This window comes from Stegastes partitus, unplaced genomic scaffold, assembly GCF_000690725.1.
Source record: "Stegastes partitus isolate 25-593 unplaced genomic scaffold, Stegastes_partitus-1.0.2 Scaffold563, whole genome shotgun sequence".
Classification (NCBI taxonomy): Eukaryota; Metazoa; Chordata; class Actinopteri; family Pomacentridae; genus Stegastes; species Stegastes partitus.
Window position 1 is genome coordinate 1 of NW_007578294.1, and position 18,879 is coordinate 18,879.

General features: G+C 40.5%; 1 protein-coding gene across 2 annotated transcripts; it reads right to left on the reverse strand.

The window, feature by feature from the left end:
* Positions 1-67: 67 nt before the first annotated feature.
* Positions 68-8,892, reverse strand: LOC103362207 (WD repeat-containing protein 48). 2 transcript variants are annotated; one of them, XM_008288499.1, is made up of 17 exons: positions 8,820-8,892; positions 7,980-8,120; positions 7,807-7,882; positions 7,511-7,723; positions 7,321-7,409; positions 6,710-6,811; positions 6,388-6,612; positions 5,896-5,970; positions 5,541-5,643; positions 5,348-5,445; positions 5,006-5,113; positions 3,097-3,193; positions 2,910-3,005; positions 2,367-2,472; positions 2,160-2,247; positions 607-683; positions 68-516 (listed from the first exon to the last, which is right to left on the reverse strand). In XM_008288499.1, exons 1-17 carry the CDS (start codon positions 8,865-8,867, stop codon positions 171-173), a joined length of 2,088 nt encoding a protein of 695 aa, XP_008286721.1. In that variant the 5' UTR covers positions 8,868-8,892; the 3' UTR covers positions 68-170. The 2 variants fall into 2 exon arrangements, with proteins under 2 accessions (XP_008286721.1, XP_008286720.1); XM_008288498.1 differs by having other exon boundaries at positions 7,807-7,885.
* Between the last annotated feature and the right edge of the window lie 9,987 nt (positions 8,893-18,879).

An 18,879-nucleotide genomic window follows, 5' to 3' on the forward strand; every position in this document is an offset into this window, starting at 1 on the left:
GTTCTCATACTGCACCAAGCATATTTTGCAGTCCCCTCTGTGCGTCTAGCTACAGTTATACTGCTTCCATAAATGTATTTTGCAGTGAAAAACGAGCTCACAGTGAGTAAACGTGATGATGGGAGTAAGAAACAAACTGCTTCAAATTCAGTAATATGAGCTAATCTGCATTATGTCTGACAGATAAAGTGTAATTTATGATGCTTTCTTTCCACTAGTCTGTTAAAAGACGTGTTATGGAAGCACATTATCTCCAAAACCGACATGAACAGAGATGTGTTTTTGCCTGCAGTGTCTCGTCTTAAGAAGTTCGTCTCCCCTACCTGGTCTTGACACATGAGCTCAATCTTCTCTTCAGCTAGCATGGCCATGTCCTCCTCCTTCTCCTGCTCCCCGGGTTTGTCGTTGGCCGAGGAGCTGGTGGTCTGCGACTCGTTGTCCAGGTTGATGATCTTCTCGTAAACATGCTCCATCACCTTCCTCACCTGGAGCATGTCGCTGGCTGACAGACGGTCCCTGAACAACACACACACACAAGGTCAAACATCAGGTGGGTGATCTCGTTTTCTGCTCGCTTAAACACAACAAGTCTTCGCTTTGACTCACTTTTTTAGAGTTTTTGCACCGGAGGAAGAATGAGGCTGGAGGTAGAATGGGATTTTGTTGAACTTGGGCATATTTTTCTGGAACAGAAGAAGAAAGATCACAGGTCATTGAAGAAACTAAACATCAGTGCACATGTTGGATCACAAAGATGTGGAAAAATACTAAACTTCTTCTAGAGAAAAACAATGAAAAAACCCTTAAAGTCAAGCTGTCAGTTCAACACATTCAAAGAACTGTATTTATCCCCTAGACCAGTGGTTCTCAAACTTTTTGAGCCACGATGCCCAAGATAACATAAGTTTGTGTTCGTGACCTTCTAGGTTGAATTTTTAGTATATCATGAGTAATAACTTTGTTGTTGGTGCATTAATGCGTTAAAAACTAATGTGTTAATTCCACAGATTCATCTCTTTATATTAACACGTAAATTTTCTTTTGAATGAATGAACAAATTGAATTTATTTCGAACAAATGAAAGGAAAAAAATATACAAAAACAAAAGAAAATAATTTTAAAAAGAGTAAAAAAGAATAATAATATGGCATAATCAGATCATAACATTAACAAGTCTGAAAAAGGAGTAGGAAGAAGTACACACTTATAATTCTGACAGCCTTATTACACATTTCTTTGATAAATGTAGGCTTTTTTTTTTATTTATTTATTTTTTTTACAATGATCTGGTGACCCCTGAAATTATCCTGGGACCCCCATAGGGGTCCTGACCCCCAGTTTGAGAACCACTGTCCTAGGGGCAATTCAAAGTTACTAGTATATAAATAAATTAATAAATACGATAAATAAACACATAGTTGATTGCAATAAAAAACAGGGAGCACTCTGACGGGGTGGAAGTGTCCGGAACACACAGGCAGTACTTGGCTGCTGATGCTAGTTTAGTTAGCACTCACACTTCTGTTTCCACCATCGGTGGCGGGGGAGTGGCAGATACGCTCCACTGTTACCATCCCAAACACTGAGCATGGCTGTCAGTATGTTGAGGCTATTTTTGATGTGTTCCGTTCATTTTTCCTAAAAACCTGTCGGATAGCAAGGTTTTGGGTTGTTAAGGGTCGAATTATCGAGTCACGACTGTTCTCAGCATCTTAATCTTTGCTTCATACCAGACACATGGTTGTATAAGCTCATAAAAACTATCATTCTGGTCACCCGTTTAAACCAAATGACTTATTTTTGCCTCTTATGTGCAGCTTTTCTTGTGTTCCCACATCCCACCATCCAAGCATACGTGTTCGCACTTTGTACAAGAAGTCGTAATTTCCTTCCTACAAGCTTCCAAACCTGTGGTTAAGTAAAAGCTTCTCTAAGTGAAAGACGCATGAAATATACACACTTGAGCTTTCTAATTTCAATAAAATATTTAGGTGATGTGGACCAGAGTTAAGGGAGTACGTGACAAAAGAGGAAAAAAGGGAATGAAGAGGGAAAAGGTTTTTACACAACATGGAAGGGAAGAAGGGATTTGACACAGATACAAGTAAATAAGTTTATATTTAAAAGGGCAAAAAAAAAGAAAGAGCAGTAATACTCACATCTACAGTTATATCAATAACCCACTGAGGGACTGTCTCATTCAGCAGCATGGACTCAGTCTCTCCTCCTGAATCTCTACATAGCAACCTGCAGCAGACAAACAGAACATCAGAGGTGCAACCAAGAGTCAGATATTAACTTTGTTTTATTGACACTTTACATTTTATTGTCACTGACACGTTAAAAGTTTATCAGTGAGATGGTACCTAAAAAGAGTTCTTCCTCCTGCTTCTCCAAAGATGACTGGCGTGTGTGGTGGCACCTGGAAGTATCCGTTTCCTTTCTGGACCCGGTTCTCCTGCTCTCCGTTCACTGTGGGCACAACAACGTCATCCTGCTGTAAGTGAATGACACCTCGGGTCGACTGGCGGCGCCGAGGCACGCAGCCAACTCACGTGTGAGGCCAAGTGGATAAAAAGACGAGAGCAGCAACAAACAAAGTCGCCTCGGCAACAGCCAAACATCTCCAGCGATGCTTTACTGACTCTGTGCTCTCTTTGAAGTCAAACAAATTTAGATCGGAGAGTTTTTCCGGATTTTATTTACATCATGTTTTATAGCTTCTTCTTCTATTTTGTGCTCATTTTATTTCCATTTTAATTCATTTTATTGGAAAGCACTCCGTAACAAGCGCTCTCTAAATAAAGTTTATTATTATTATTTACTGGGAGCATCCCCCCTGAGCATCACCGTAGATGTTTGATTTTATACGAGTCATTCAGCGACTAGACAAACAAGCGTCTCCTCACCGTGGTTCACCTCGTTCTCCTCCTCATCCATGGGGTTGATGCGGGTTCTGGGCCAGAACTCCAGCAGCGCCTGCAGCAACAGTCCACCCAGGTTCACTGCAAAGGCGACAGAATCGAGCAACATTACGTCAGAGATGCGGCTCTGCACCGCTGAATATTTATTCTGATTTAAAATGACGTATCGTACACTTCGGGTCGGATCCGTCAGAACTTGAAAACCCTGCGTCCTTTGCAGAGACCCAGGCAGCGAAGCAGTCGCTCTCATCCAAAGTGATAGTGAGCATCTGTTAAAAAAAAACACAAGAAGATAAATGCACAACTATTAGCTGCATAAACCATTAACAGAGGAGCAGGTAGGAGGACGTCTAGAGCTGCAGACAATCACAGAAAATCCACTGAAACCGACTAACAAAAAAATCAGCACTTTATCTGTAGATGAACTAAATGGGCTCCTGTACACGGAGTGCACTCTGCCTTAATGTCTTCAATGGTTTAGAAACAAACATTAAAAGCTGGTATTTGCAAGATACTAAATTATCTGAATGTGGTGATTTTACTGTGAGCAGAGCAGCGTTCACTTGCAAAAATTTCCTAAACAAAAAAAAGCACAACTGTAAACACAACCTGTGATCCCAGCACAAGACCTGCTGAGTACTAAAACACACATAAGTCTGTTGTTCGATGATGTGTCACGTTGAGCTGTGATATAAAAACTGCTCTTTGCAAACTTTACAAGTTCAGTCATCCATCTGGACAAAGTGCACACCGATGGCTCCTTTCACATGATTACATAAAATAAGTTCGACCCAGCAGTCTCCATCGGGAGGTTAAAACTGTAAAAACAGCATCGGGGGTTTTCACAGCCAGTCAGTTGCTTCTGCCTCCAAAAATAATGAATCAATGCAGGAGGCTTATTGATTTTAAGCCTTATGAAAGTAACGCCGCTTATTTTACTGGCTGTCGGACCAATTAGAATCTGATTCTCAGGCGATCTGGAGTCGAAAGCCCTTAGAAGCGATCAGAACTTGCCAATAGGGCAGGGTGACGTGGCCAAAAGTATTTATCACGATATAAATGAGAAGATTTGTGATAACGATATAACTAACGCTAGACAAAATACTTAAAACTGCACAGCTTTATTGGTGCAAATTTTTTAAAAAAAAGAACTATTTCTTTTCCATTTAGCGAGCAGCTGTTTTTTATGTGCATTAAAGCTGTATTCTACCAAAATCAACAGTGCATCAGTTGTAAATTGCTTGCTGACAATTTGTCTAATCAAAAATTATTTCAAACTGAAATGAGCTGATGAATCCTGAGCACTACACACTGGCACCGTTAAATATTCTGCACCTTGTACAACATGTTACATGTTCCATTTGCTTTATTTGATTAGATTTTATTTATCTATGTATATATATTTCTTGAACACGTTAGGTATCTTATTTTATTCTATTTTTATTTTATTTTTTTATTGCAACTGGATGCAGGTACTAAGCACATTTCACTACGCATTGTACTGTGTATAACTGTGTACATGACGAATGATAAAGTTTATCTTGTCTTATCATTGCATAGTATCCACAAAAGTGGGTGGGGGGTGTACTTGTAGTACTTGGCTGCTAATGCCAGTTTAGGATAGCGGTCACAGTTCTGTTTTCACCATTGGGTGGTGGTGGCGGCAGCGGGCGAATATTCAGATCTCAAAATTGCTATCCGGATACGACCGAATACTCCAATATTCAGATCTAGCCCTGCATTCACCCTAAGCCAGGTGGGATAGGCTCCAGCCCCCCGCGACCCTGGTCAGGATTAAGCGGCGTATAGATAATGGATGGATGGATGGATGGATGGATGGATGGAAGGGTCCAGCCCTACTGTGTCAGTCGATGCACTACATTCGCCCCCCTCCTCGGTCGCCGCCATGTTTCTCGCTCCATTAGACCGGATGAAAACAACAGCACTGCATGTTTCCCTCAAATTTTATCGTGCTTTTTCAATTTCACATCATCCCCTAACATTACAGCGGTATTACCGTGCACGGTGTGATAAGGCCCAGCCCTACTCACCAACGCAAATAAAAAGCTCTTGTAACTCACCCCAGTTTTCAGATCTACAGAGAACCAATTTGGCACATAGACCATCTTGAAGCGCTTTTTAATCTCTTCATCAAATTCCACTTTGCCCAAGTCTTCCCCCTTGCAAGCCTGAAGAAAGAAAAATATATATTAACCACAAATATCAGCAGGAAGATGCTCACACAAAGTCCATTTAAATACATTTCCAATAACATTATCAGCTCACTGAAGCACCAAATAACTGTGGCCATATTTCCACCTTGAAAGTTCCTGTGTTACTAGAAATACTAAAGCAATCTCACTGGAAGCTCAGAATAACAGCACAGTCATAAACATCTAGAATAACTCCAGTGTGTAGTTTACCTTCAGGACATCCCAGAAAGCCACATTGTTGTTGGTATCTTTGGTGAGTATGTGTCTCTTGTCATTCAGAATGTGGCACTGGATAATACTGGCACCTCCTGCAACAACAGAACAACAGTTTGACTTCATGAAATGTAAAGAGAGAGAGCGATGTGGAGAAGACTGTATATGGAGATAAAATGCACAGGTTTACCCTTGATGACTTGTTCTGGCTGAGTACACAGTGGTGTCAGAGGGGTGGTGCAGTCATTGTCATACTCCCCTGATGATCTGAAGTTGTGCATTCCCTTTAGAGACTACAGACACAGAAAAAAAAAACAGATCACCTTCACTTCCTCCCTCTTCCTTGCAGCTATAGCTCCAATGTAATGTAATGCAATTATCTTTTGTGTATCACCCACACGACTGCAAAGCTGCATTACATTTTTACACAAACTGCAGGATGGGGGGGGGGATTACAGCTGAATAGGGTTAGGCGTGGCCACACGGACGAGCTTCTATCCGCACTTCAGCCGAGCAGTGATCTCAGAGGGGTCACGCATGCTTACCCATTTATTAACGGATGACTTGGTGGTAGAGACCCAGATCGCTGGAGGTGGGTCAGCAGATCTGTCCAGTTCCATCTGAGCAAAAGAGAAAGACGGCAAAAAGGTTGAATGACTCCCAATAGTTCAGCTTCGAGTGCAGGAATGACTGAGGGGAAATACAGGGACGCTATTTAGAAGTGGGTTTTTTTTCTTTGTAGTCTGTGTTGTCCTTTTAAATAACACAGAACAACAAAAAGAAGCCTCAAAAAGAAACAATAAACAACCAGTTATCCATGCGACAGTAATGTCTGTGTAGTGGCATGCATCTCCGGGTAAGATAAAGGAGCGCTTAAACACAAACTACCATCATTTATAGCTACACTGAAAGCAAAGGTAAGATGACACAGCTCAAAAATAAACTGTAAAAAAATCCCAGAAGCATTACTTCACTTCAGACTTGTTTAGTAAATCCTGCAGTTCATCACAGACCTGCACCATTTTGAAGCTACTTACTTTGAGCACTGGGGCCTTTTCCTCACAAATGAGCACACGGATGTCTGGGTTACGCAGGTCAGTGCAGTAGATCTTTTTGTCTCTGCCTCCAGAATATACGTGCGTGAAGGCCTCGTTGACCTGCAGCGCCCACACGCCTTCATCGTGCACCCGGTAGGTGGCGATACACCTCTGCTGGCCGAGCGACCAGAGGCGGATGGTCCCGTCTGAGCTGCCAGAAAGGCACTGTAGGGGGAAAAAAACAAACAAAAAAAGCCCAGCAGATTTAGATTTTAGAATTCCTCTGTTTAGGAGCCGCCACGTTCGAGGCGCCTCGACTCACCTGAGTGCCGTCTCGATTCAGCAGCAATGACTTGACGTTGTCTGTGTGGCCTTTTAGCTTCATCAGCTTCGCACATGTTCGGGGATCCCACACTCTCAGAACCTGAAGAAAGAGAGAAAAGAATGAAAGGAAATACTACCAGCATTTCTACATTTACAAGCACACCGGAGCCACATTATTGTGAATAAACAAAGTAACAGCGTATATGAAGCGCTCATTTGGTTTTCAAAGACGTGATCTTGTCACCTGTGCTTATATTTTTAGTTATGTAATGTAGTGACTAACTCACAGATGAGTGGCAGCCCACGAAAATGTCTGACGAGTGTCTCGACAGAAGGGAAGGGTCAGAGGATCAACTTGTGTATGTTGTTGTATTGGGCTGAAGAGCTTTTATTTCTCGAATAGCAACAACACTGGCACTAATTTGCAATCTTTTGGTGCACATGTGGAATCCAAACAACAAGCAGAAACCAAACGAATCCTCTACAACAATTCAAGCACTTGCTGGATAGCTGTCATTTGAATACATTATCAATCAGACTAAAACTGAACGTGATAGATGGAAAAATAAAACCTGAGTGTCGTTTTAATCTAGTTAAATATTTCCAAACCTTTTCTGTGGATCCAGATACGATGACTGTGCCCATCTGGTTCATAGCCAGACTGTAGATCGAGTCCTTGTTCCCGCTGAGTGACGAGGCTGCAGGAGACAAATTACAGTGAGTCCAAAGCTACCAGTACAAAGTAGACGGTGCACCGAGGTCAGTAATGGACGGCTGTCACGTAAAAACCATTACTTACTGGTGACAGTGTTGTTGGAAGCAGTGAGTGCTGTTAGTGTGTTCACATCCCAAAGAAAGATCTGCCGGTCCAGACCTGCAGACGCCACCAGCTCCTTGTCCTTCGCGTAAGCCAAAGCTTTCACGTAGTCCTTGTGTGTTCGTAACGTCGACATACAAAAGCCTTTGTGTGCGTTCCATACTTTGACTGTTGTATCTGACGAGGCAGATATCACTGAAAGCAGGAGGGAGTCAGTCAGAGGAGCAGAGCACGACAGTAAGGCGTAACATCCTGAACAGTGAGTGATTAAAACTCACATGTTTTTCCATTGCAGCAGAGGACTATGTCATTAACCCAGTCTGTGTGATGCTCCATGGACGCGATGTAAGGGTCCTGCTACAGGAAAAATGAAGACAGTTCAGTGCATGTGACAACAGATGCCTAGCTGTAGGCTGAATGTGGTGTTTGAATGAATGTAAAGCAGCTCTACTTTGTGCTGGTAGACGCTCCATATCCGGATGATGGAGTCCCTCCCAGCAGTGAAGAGCCGGTTGAGCGCAGGGTCGAGCTGGAGCGCGTTCACCCCGTTCCGGTTGTACTTCTCCACCTCGTCTCTAATGACATAAGACACCTGGAACACACGCAGGAGGGTGAACACTGAGGTCACACTCTTATCTCGACTACTTCTGGGTTGACCCACAGCACACCCACTTCCTTGTGCACGAGCTTAAACGGTTGCGTTTCGAGGACTTGCAGCGTGAAAACACGTAGAGTTCACTAAGAAAACATGGAGCCTGGCGAAATGACACGTATATTGAGTAAGAATTCAACACAGTTTCATTTTCACGGCTGGCACATTCAATGCTCTGACGATGCGCTCATGTGGTGGCAGTGAATGGTGGCAGGGTGGACGACAGAACCACCGAGACACGTCCGATTTACCAGCAATTAGACGGAGCCCGGACCCAGTGTAGCTAAGCTACCCTCAGCGCCGTAACAGCAAAACTGCTGCAGAGACAGGTCAGTCAAAATTTGTGGCAACTGTCGAGATTGGCATTTATCTAATAACGCATGTAAAACGTATTTCCATGAGAGTTCTTTGCAAAAACACATAGTCATTTAGACGCAACCGTTAGCAGAAGGCGCTAACACCTCACGGAAGCTAAGCTAGCTCGGTTAGCCGGCTTGAGTCATGACACAAAACAGCGAGGCTGCCTTTTCCAGCTGCTTTTTGCTGTCAATCGAGTATTCGTGAAACACGTCTTTAGGCTGTGGAGGCTGCTGCTCCCGCTGCCACACACTTATCAACAATACAACTCCTGTAATTTACCTGTACTTTCCTCCGCCCAGCAGCATTTTGCCTGTGATGCGTGGCCATCTTGCATGTTGACAGTCAATTCATGTGATGCTACATCCGGAAAAAAAGAAAACATATGCACCTGAGCTTTATGGGTAATGTGGTTTTACTCTGTCCTTACTGGAGGAAGGACTTTTCCCTGAGGATCAGTTCAGTTTCTAGGATACAGATTCTAACAGGGTTGGACTGTATTGAAAGTCCTCTGAGCATAAACACAGGACAGGAGTGTGTTTCAGCACCAGGCAGAGCAGAGCCCTAATGGCTGCAGTTATTGTAAGATTCTGAGATATTAAACACAATTGCATGCCTATTCTAACATGTATTTCTCAAACAACTTTCAAATTCCCCTCAGACACTCAGTATCAGTGCTCACTTTGCAGCTGAATCAGTAAAACTAGATCAGGGACACACTCACTGGGAGGTAAACAACAATCAGGCCTTTACTCCTTTATTAGAATGGCCTTAAAGTACGTCCCATCTTCTCTTATACCTTAATTAATACACAACATGGATGCATTCTGTACCTCCATGCAATCATCTTGTGAGTCTAAATCAAGTTTTTTATGTAGATCCACAACATAAAGTCTATTCTGTTTCATCACCCTCCTTAAAGAGCCCCTCTGCGGAAAATCTTTGTTGTTTTTTTTACTGGGTTAGCATGTCCATATGGTGTTTTTGTAAGTGCTGGTAGATGTAGCATGAGCAAAACAGACAGTCAGCACCATGGTTGAGCATTTCCACTCTCAAACTTCAGTTTTCTGATGACAGTCTCAGGACACGTTTAGTAAACAAAAATTTACGTTTAAAAAAAATATTTATTACGGTTTGTACATTAGAAATCTCTTCACACCAGATCGTTTTCTAAAAAATCTTCATTTACACAAACCAGCATAAACATGTCGTTAAGAGCTGTTATGAGCATGGCAAACCTATAGGGGGCAGTGTAGAAGCATAAAGCCATGCTAGTCCATCAGAATCTTGGAAAAAACACAACAACGAAAACTTCTTGTCATGATAATGGCGTGAAGATTGTTTGTTTGGACCGACAGAGAAGTGGAGCTACTCCTAAATGTGGTCTTAGAGTACAAAACAAGTACAATTCCTGAGAATATTGAAACATGTCGGTCCAAGTAAATGGCTGTAGCCAAACTGCAAACATAGGTCGCACATGTATGACGCTTTTGTCGCATTCTGTGACATCAAACTCCATCTCCTCCTATCTACACGTAAACGTAAAGACAGAGTTTTTCCAAATCTCCACTTTGACTGGAGTTTTCAGATGTGATTGTTTTCTGTGACTTGTAGCTTTGTTTACGTGTAAACCACTGAAATATCACCTATTTGTTACATGTAAACGGGGCCTCAGAGACACAGATTCAGACTTCTGAAGTTTCACATGTCACAAACCTAAATAAGTAGATCTGTCTGAGCATGTGTGACTGAATTTCTCCAACACTGCAACTTGTCATTGTGTAGCGTAAAGTAGTTTTACAGTGTTTGAGCAGAGTCGTGAGTGAGCTGGTGTGCTGAGCTGCAGTGATCAGGGAGGGGCGGATGGAGACAGAGGCAGGGGCAGTTAAATTAAAGCCATTTTAAAGCAAATAGGTATTATTTTCATGAGGGGGAAAACATCTAAATATGTAACTTCTATATATTTCTGGAGATTTAATGAATGACTAGAGAGGGACTTTACGTTTTTGATGAGTAAATGCTGAATCCGGAAACTGTATTGTTTCTAACTGATTTTAAAAGTGAACGTGCTTTTAATTGTAGATGTTAAAATCCCCACATATCCCCTCTCCCCCTGAATTTTGTTGAATCACGCTAAAGACATGACTTCAGTGCTCTCAGTGATCGTCCTCATACAGTTTGTTCTGTTGTTGTGATGAAGCACAGTGTCTCCGGCCCTCCTATAGGGACAGACAGCCTGTTATCGTCCACTAGAGGGTGTAGTTAACTCTGTAGGAGTACAGCATGTAATCCAAAAGTACTCAGTCCACTGGAAACATGCAATAAAACGCTGACTGATTGTCTGAAATGATGTCATTTTAAAGTTCATTCAAGTGCAAGTACACACCAGGAGGTTTCATTGATCAGCTGCTGGTATCTGACGGCAGCTTCTGTTGGTCCTCACATGGTTTCATACCTTTGATCAGCATGTTTAGTGCAATGATAAGAAGATGGTTTTGTGCTCAGAACACTAATTAAATGCTTACGTCTATGTTTTAACAAAAACTTGAATGGGGTACCATATCTTCAAAAAACATCAGTGAGTACATGGGTTGATTACGTGAATAATGCCATGTGATAACTGGACTATTAGATTAAACTACGGTACACTGCAAAAAGAAAAAAAAAACAGTAAAAAACAAACTAAACAAAGCAGTGAAAATCTGGCAGCAAGGGGATCAGAAAAGACAAAACAAAAAAACCCCTAAAAACAGTGCAATAGTGTAATGTTCAAAAACTGTAAAAAAAAAAAAAAAAAAAAACACACACAAAAAAAAACAGGGAAAAAAGACAAATGTTTAGTAAATAATAAATAATATTGTTGTTTTTAAAACTGATTTAAATACAGTAAAACCGTATATTTTTATAGTCACACATTGTGAAAGAAAATTACTAATTGTAAAAAAAAAAACAAAAAACAAAACCCCAAAACAAACATGCTTGTTGTGGACATTATTTATAGTTTTGGCCATTTTTTTGTAGTTTATTTTTACTGTCAACATTTAAATTTAAATTTTTTTGTTTGGGTAAATTTTAAAATACCACCTAAGAAATTATTTTTTTAAATTTTAATATATCTTTTTTTCTTTCAAAACACTCCACAAATGAATTAACATTTTTTCCTCTGTGAATTTACAAGTTTTTATCTGGTAATAAAATCAGAAAGATAACAGCAACAAATTTTGAAGCCTTAATATATTTACCTTTCTTTCAAATTATGGCAAATGTCTGAAAAATACCAATAATTTTTTACTAATTTAATACAGAAAATATTGTGTAATTTTACAGCCAAAAGTTGTAAAAGAAAAAAAAAAAGATTATTTATTGAAATACAGATTTTTGATGTGGACATACTTTAGAGTTTAGCCTGTTTTTGTTTTTGTATTTTACAGTATTTTTCTAAATTTTACTACCTTCTGACTGTAATTAAATAAAACAGTGACAGACTGTAAAGTAAAGGTTATGTTTTAGTCCTTCATTTACATATTTATTATTTTTAAAACTGCACATATCCATAAAATTATTACTTTTACTGATTTAAATACAGTTTAAATATAGTGTAATTCTGCTGCTGCCAGAAGTTGTAAAAGAACAAATCACCACTTGTTGGAATACAGATGTTTGATCTTGACATTATTTGCAATTTTCTTTCTTTTTCTTTTATTTTGAACAGTTAACAGATTTCACAGGTGATTATTTGTTATTTACCAAAACAGAGAACATCCATAAAACAACAGCAGCATTTAAAACTATTAATAATAATTTTTTTTTAAAAAAGTACAGCGTATTAAGCATATTATATCATAATGTTAAATAACTGGAAGGTCCATTCTTTGCCTCTCACAACTTTGCGTCAGTTCCAGGCCTCTGCTCACTGTCGGGGCCTCTCTGACCTGCTGATGTGTGATAGCTGTCAGCTCCTTCACTCTATCTGTGCTTCTGTCGTGTCAGATTGCGGCCCGGGGCGCCTGTGTGGGGCAGTAATCCTCTGCGGTCCGGCAGCAGCAGCAGCAGCAGCAGCATCCTCCCTCCCCATCCTGCGCTCTGGCTCAAGGGCAAACCGAGGTGCGCGTCTGCCGCAGCTGCTCAGCACAGCGCAGCGCAGCATCCTCTGCTCGGCTCGGGACCTTCTCCCCCGTGGCATGAACGCGGAAAGAGCCTCGCGGATGGAAGGCGAGAGGACAACTTGTACATCGCACCTGCGGCAGCTTTCAAAATGTCCAACACAGGCTGACTAGAGCCCACTTCAGCACTTCAGCGCTCAACTTTGGATTGCGGTGACACTTTGTCTGCGCCCTCGTTTGGAGTTTGGAGTGGTGCGCAGGATGAAGCGAGATAAGCCGTGAAAGGAAGACATGGATTTTGCACGGAGGATTTGCTTGTTGCTTCTTCTCAAACCCGAAGAACTCAACTCTGGAAATTATGTTGTAAATCTCAGAGTTTCGGATGTAAGTATTTCTCCCTTTGAGGGGTTTTTGCATTCATATTTTTTTGGCTACAAAGAGAAAAAGCAACATTTTTAAGCTGCCTGGTTGTATTTTTTAACTGCTTTGTTTCCATTTATATGCATTTTTAACACAACCAAGGTGTTAGCAGAAAATCTAAACTATTAAAACAAATTAGAATTTCTTCAAAAGTCTAATTTCAAGCCTTAATCAATAAACCAAATCAGTATTTACTCTTATTTTGGTAATCCACTTTAAAGAGCTCTTATTTTGACAACATCTGCATCTTTTCTAACTACATATTTTGTGTCCCATTTCTTCCATAACTCATGAGATGTGATTGGTGTCACATTGCATTATGATGTGAGGCAGTAATTACAGCTACATGTCATCCACAGCTTCCCAAACCAGAACGTTCCACCTCAAATCTTTAAAATCTTCTTCTTCTTGTTTAATGTGACTGACATGATTAGTTTCAAGACTTCCCTGTTTTGTTTTTTTAAGTGTCGTCTGAGTAACATTTGGTCGTGAAACGCGTGAAACCAAAGAGCCCATAAAAGTGATTATTCAACACCTTAGTCATGGTGATGACTTCACCGCCGTCTCATTTCATTGCTCTATACATTCTGTAACTTATGCATTTAAGCCGTCTGGTGCAATTATACTGAAAGGTTTCCGCCAAATAAGTAGGTCATCAGTTCAGCCTGTTCACCTAAAGCTGTGAGAGGGCGACGCACACGTAACACGGCCCAGTAAGAACCGCCAATAGCGCCGTGACTCGGCGTCCGAAATCTTCAAATCTTCCAAATAATTCACATTTTGTGCAAAGTTTGACGAGTCCTGTTTCTTGAGCTAATAAGGTGAGCAGAAAATCCCTCAACGGAATGAAATATGATAAGAAATGACGATTAAAACCTGAAATTTGAGTCTTTATAGTGAAACATGAGCTCTATGTTCTGGTTTCCCTCATCTGCAGAATCCAAGTTACAAGTTTGATAATTGTTAAATTAATCCTAGTGTATAAAAATGAAAGAGTTAAACCTGCAAAAACAGATAAACAACCGGGTATGTCGTGTTAAAGCAGGGTCAGGCAGGATTTATTCAGGCGTAACTGTGCGAAAACTGCACTCTTACCTCTCAGCATGTTGTAGTTCAAGTTGTCTGAGAGGAAACTGGACTTCTGCACGTTGTTTTTGCTCAACTTTTTAGAAAATGACACTTTGGCCGATTACCAGATCAAATGAAAAAGCATATAAAGCAGAAGAGTCTTACTTGGAAGTAGGATGTGGAGGCTGAATGGATTAAACAGAAGACTTTTATTCAGGAGGATGAAGTCTTGTCTGAAGCTGAATATTAATGTTAACATTTTCCATGTTCGAGGGGTTGAATTTTCAAATTCTGGCCTTTTTTTTTCTTGCCTTTCCCAGATTTCTGCTTACTGTAGCTTTTTTTATTTTAAAGTAATTTTCTGGCCTTTATTAGATGGGACAGTTGAAGGAGAGACAGGAAAGTGGGGGAATGGGTTGCAGCAAAGGGACATGAGCGGGATTCGAACCCATGACCGCTGCATCGGCGACTACAGCCCCTGTACATGGGCGGCCCTGCTTACTGTAGCTTTAATACAAATCTATAGTCTAGCAGAAAAACAGCAACGTACGAGCATCACAGAGCTGATTATGAGCTTGTTACGCGTCAAGAGTTATTTCAGACAAGGGGACTATCTGCCAGAAGGTGAAGTGGTCTATTCTTAGAGATGGTAAATCACCTTGAAGTGCCTTCTGAAGGAAACGCCGCTGATTTTACTGTGTTGTTGCAGCTTCTGGGATGTATTTGCCTTCCACATGAAGCTGTGTGAAGTCTTTCGTGGATCCAGAGAGAGGGATGCTGTAACTCAATCAATCAATGTGACTTTATTTGTGCAGCACTTTTCCTACTAATGAAATGCAATCAAAGTGCTTCACCGAACAGAAGGAGAAAAAAAAGTACTGTTGAGTTAAAGCCGAAGACTACAGATTGGAAAATGAAAAAAATCTGAGGGAGTTAGAAAGAAGTGAAGTAGCAGACATCTGCAGCCCGCTCCTTATCTCCGGTCGAGGAAATGCTAACATATTACAATCGAATCTGGAGCAAACTGTTGGTATTCAAGTTGCATTGTGGGTAATAAGCACCCCAGGGAGTAATAATAGAGAAGCTGTATGGGTTTAAAACCAACACAGCAGCAAAAAGACAAGAATAAAACAGCAGCAAGTGGTGAAATGAATTAAAATTCACACTTGTAGGAAAGCTTTTGAAACAGTTTGGATTTAGCAAATCTAATCCCGGCTTGTAGCTCATTTCAAAGTCAGGGGTCCAGACCGCAAAAGCACAGTCGCTCTTGGTCGGGTTCTGGGCAGAACCAGAATAGAAGGAAAAGAATCTGAGGAGAGAGAAAGAAAAAGGAAATAAAACCCTCACACTGGCAAAGGTCCATTACGTGTTGAGACTCTTTATGTGGAACTTTAAGAGCTACACGAAACTTTTGAGCTACAAACCAAAACTACAATTTACAGATGCGTTTTCAGGCAACAGTTTTTCTCCTGTATTCGGACAATAATGCTGTTAGCAGTAACCTGGGCGCCGTGCCATGGGAATCTGAAACTTTATGACAATTCGAACTAAATTTCAAGTCAGTGATTCTCATTAGATATACTTTTTGTCGACTTGATGACTTCACACTGTGCTGTGTAGCATGAAAACATCCTGTGTAGTTCCCTGGCTGTGTAAATGGAAGTGGCTCGGACCGATCCACACTTTAATAGGGATGTCCGATATTGGGTTTTTATTGATACCGATACTGATACCGATATCGATACCGATACCGATATATGTGGGCTATTTAACTAATTTTAGGCTACATCACATATCTCCTGTCGTGGAATTAGCACGTCATGTAAATACCAGCGAAATCCAGGCATTATTTTATCGGTTTTCATTATAGGCAAAAAAAAAACAATAACAATGCTGACAGATATATTACATTTTATGCCACTATCAGGCCGATAATATCGGTGGGCGAATATTATCGGACATCCCTACACTATAATGCTGTTCCAGCATGTCCCATTCGTGTGCACGTTACACATGGCGGACATAGGGCAAGAGTGACGGTAAATCTATGCTAACTATCGCGATATTAACAACCTCAGTATCAGCAATCTCTTTCCAGATCCACAGACCGCCCCTTTATTTTTGTTGCAGGTATATCTTTCCTCTTCTCTGTGAAAGAATTGCACCACACGAGCTCAAAAGTGCAACATTTCCTATTTTCTTTAAGCCCAATGTTTTCTTTTTCTTTAACAAAAAAACATGCTCCAGCTATGAGAAGATAATAACACAATTTCAAACATTTTGCTCCCCAAACAGCACCAGAGGTTTTTCTCGTGAGTTTTGGAGGCTGCTGCTGATACTGATCTTTAGAAAGTAAAAAATTTAATATCATCATATCAGTAAATGTTCTTTCTATTTGCACATAAAGTCTGTTTGAGTTCTGTTGAACAGGGAAAATTATGGCGCCATTGTTTTGAACTTATCAGCAACTCATTTCACAAACTAGCTGGCAACTTATTGTGATGACACTGTGGACTCTGCTACATGTGCTGCAGACAACGTCAAGAGCTGCTTCGCTGGACAAACTATGTAATGACACCATTTCTGAATTACCCAAGGCATCTTTTTCTGTATTACATCAAAAAAACAACAACAAATTGTCACATAGCAAACAACATAACTGAAATTAGTCAGGTTCTATATAAAGTGTTTACCTGCTTCCACTAACATAGTTCTGGACTGATCACAGCTCCTAACCTGTGCTACTCCCAAGGATCACAAGAGTTTGCTTGCTTCATCACAGGTTTTTTTTTAAGGCTTGTTCAAATCTTGTTTCAAGCTACTTGTAGTTTCACAGGCCGTTTTTTTTCAAATACAGTAATGCCTGTTGTAGATGTCTCTGTCATTTAAAGAAACGTCTCAAAAACCCTCCTGAGAGTTTTGTCCTCAGGATAATATTAGCATGAGATCAGGTACTTTAACATTGGTTAACATTGTGTTTCCTTTAAACAAGGCTGTGGCTGCGGAGTCAACACCGGGGTGGTCAAATTCCAAATATGAAAACTAAAATTATGCCATTCTAAAATATATATTTAAAAAGAAAAACTTAAAAACTTGATAGAATTAACTTTTATTTCTTTATTATTTTTTAACAATAATGCTGAATACGAGCATATTTCCTCATATAGCGATTTTTTTTTCTCTTTCACATCATCACAAGCATGTAAACAATAAAAGGTCAAAGATTTGTTTCCATATCATGCAATTACTGACACTTTTTTTGGTATATTATTATCTAGTTCCATATTTAGAGTTCTGACGTAAAGCGACATCGATGTTAACTTTCCCTTTTCATGCATGTTCTGACTAAAGTGTAGTTAAGCGTGTTGTTAATGCACGGGTAGCTAATTCTCTTACAGTAACTTAACATAGCATGGTGACACCAGAGCCACTGATAACACCGTCACAACAAAGAGAGACAGTACAGTGTTTGAGCAACAGCTTCTTCTGGAAAATGAGCATCAACATTTGGGCACAGTTCACCGTAACGCTAAAATCAGTCGTAACATTAATGGCAAATTCAGTTTGGTTATAATAAATTCACTAATGATTGCTTCTAGGCATCATTGCCTGTCATAGCTTAGTATTTTCTATTTATATTTTAATATCAATATATTGGGACAGTCTAGGATCTGATTATAACCCTGTCTTTAAATCATGAACTTGCAGGTTTGGATGCCTGAACTGAACATCGGTGATAAAACCTGATAAAAGTGGTTTATAGTCTGTAAAAAGAACATCAGCATTAAATAACCTGTTAATCATCCCTGTTAGGCTTCATCAGAAACACATTAGGCTGCTTTACAGTCCTCACAGTGAAACAAGGAGTTCATGAATAGTTGCTGCAGAGCGGTTGGCAGGAGGAATGTTTTAAACTATGGATTTTTATTTACTGCTCAGTACAACATTAAAACGGTTAATCGTTCACAGCTGATAAGAGAGAACAAAGAAGTGCTCATCTGCCTTCACTGATTCATTCTTCAGCTTTGTTTTATGTAACTCTTTACTCTTTTGCAGCAGCCGTGCCACGATGCGTGTAGTCGTGCAGGCGTGTGCTCGTCAAACCTGCCGGTCCGTGGCTCTGCTCTACTTTCAATCTAATTATCTTAATTATTTGCAGCGATGATGATGAGCATATCACATCTGGCTGTTACGGGAATTAAATTTCATTCAACTAAAATACTTTTTTTTTTCCCCCCTCTCCCCGTGTCGAGTGTAATACTTTACAACCATTTCCTCCTGCTCGTAAGCTGCCACACGAAGCACAACTGTACGCTGGTGGAGATCTATTCATGAACATGCTGATCGACGATGTTCACAAACATTTTGACTTTGAGTTTCCAAAGCCGTCATCACAGCTTCTTCCTGCTCCGTATCATTCATGACCTTTTATAGAAGAAATGCCGGGATCGTGTTTCTCTCCGCGGTTCGTCACATCCTGTCACATCAGCGCAGTGATATCATTGCTTTTAACCTGTTTATCTGCTTTGTGACGTCTGCAAATGGACCTTAACCTCTTTATTTTGATAGCAAATGGGAAGCAGTGGATTCAGTGTATGAGACGAGCTGATCTGAGATCAACCTGGGCCAAATAAGCAGATCAAGTCAAAGCAGATAACTAGCGTCTGGCTGGACGTGTGAAGGGATCAATGCATTTCAGGACAGGAGGAGATGGAAAAGTCACAGAGCTTAGTCAATATGAAAAGGATACA

Excerpts from the sequence above, each read along its gene's own strand:
- LOC103362207 (XM_008288498.1), bottom strand. The coding sequence starts at position 8,867 with ATGGCCACGCATCACAGGCAAAATGCTGCTGGGCGGAGGAAAGTACAG. Across the intron at positions 7,886-7,979 it reads GGAGCGTCTACCAGCACAAA|CAGGACCCTTACATCGCGTC; the intron begins GTAGAGCTGCTT and ends TTTTTCCTGTAG. Across the intron at positions 7,410-7,510 it reads TTCCAACAACACTGTCACCA|CCTCGTCACTCAGCGGGAAC; the intron begins GTAAGTAATGGT and ends TGTCTCCTGCAG.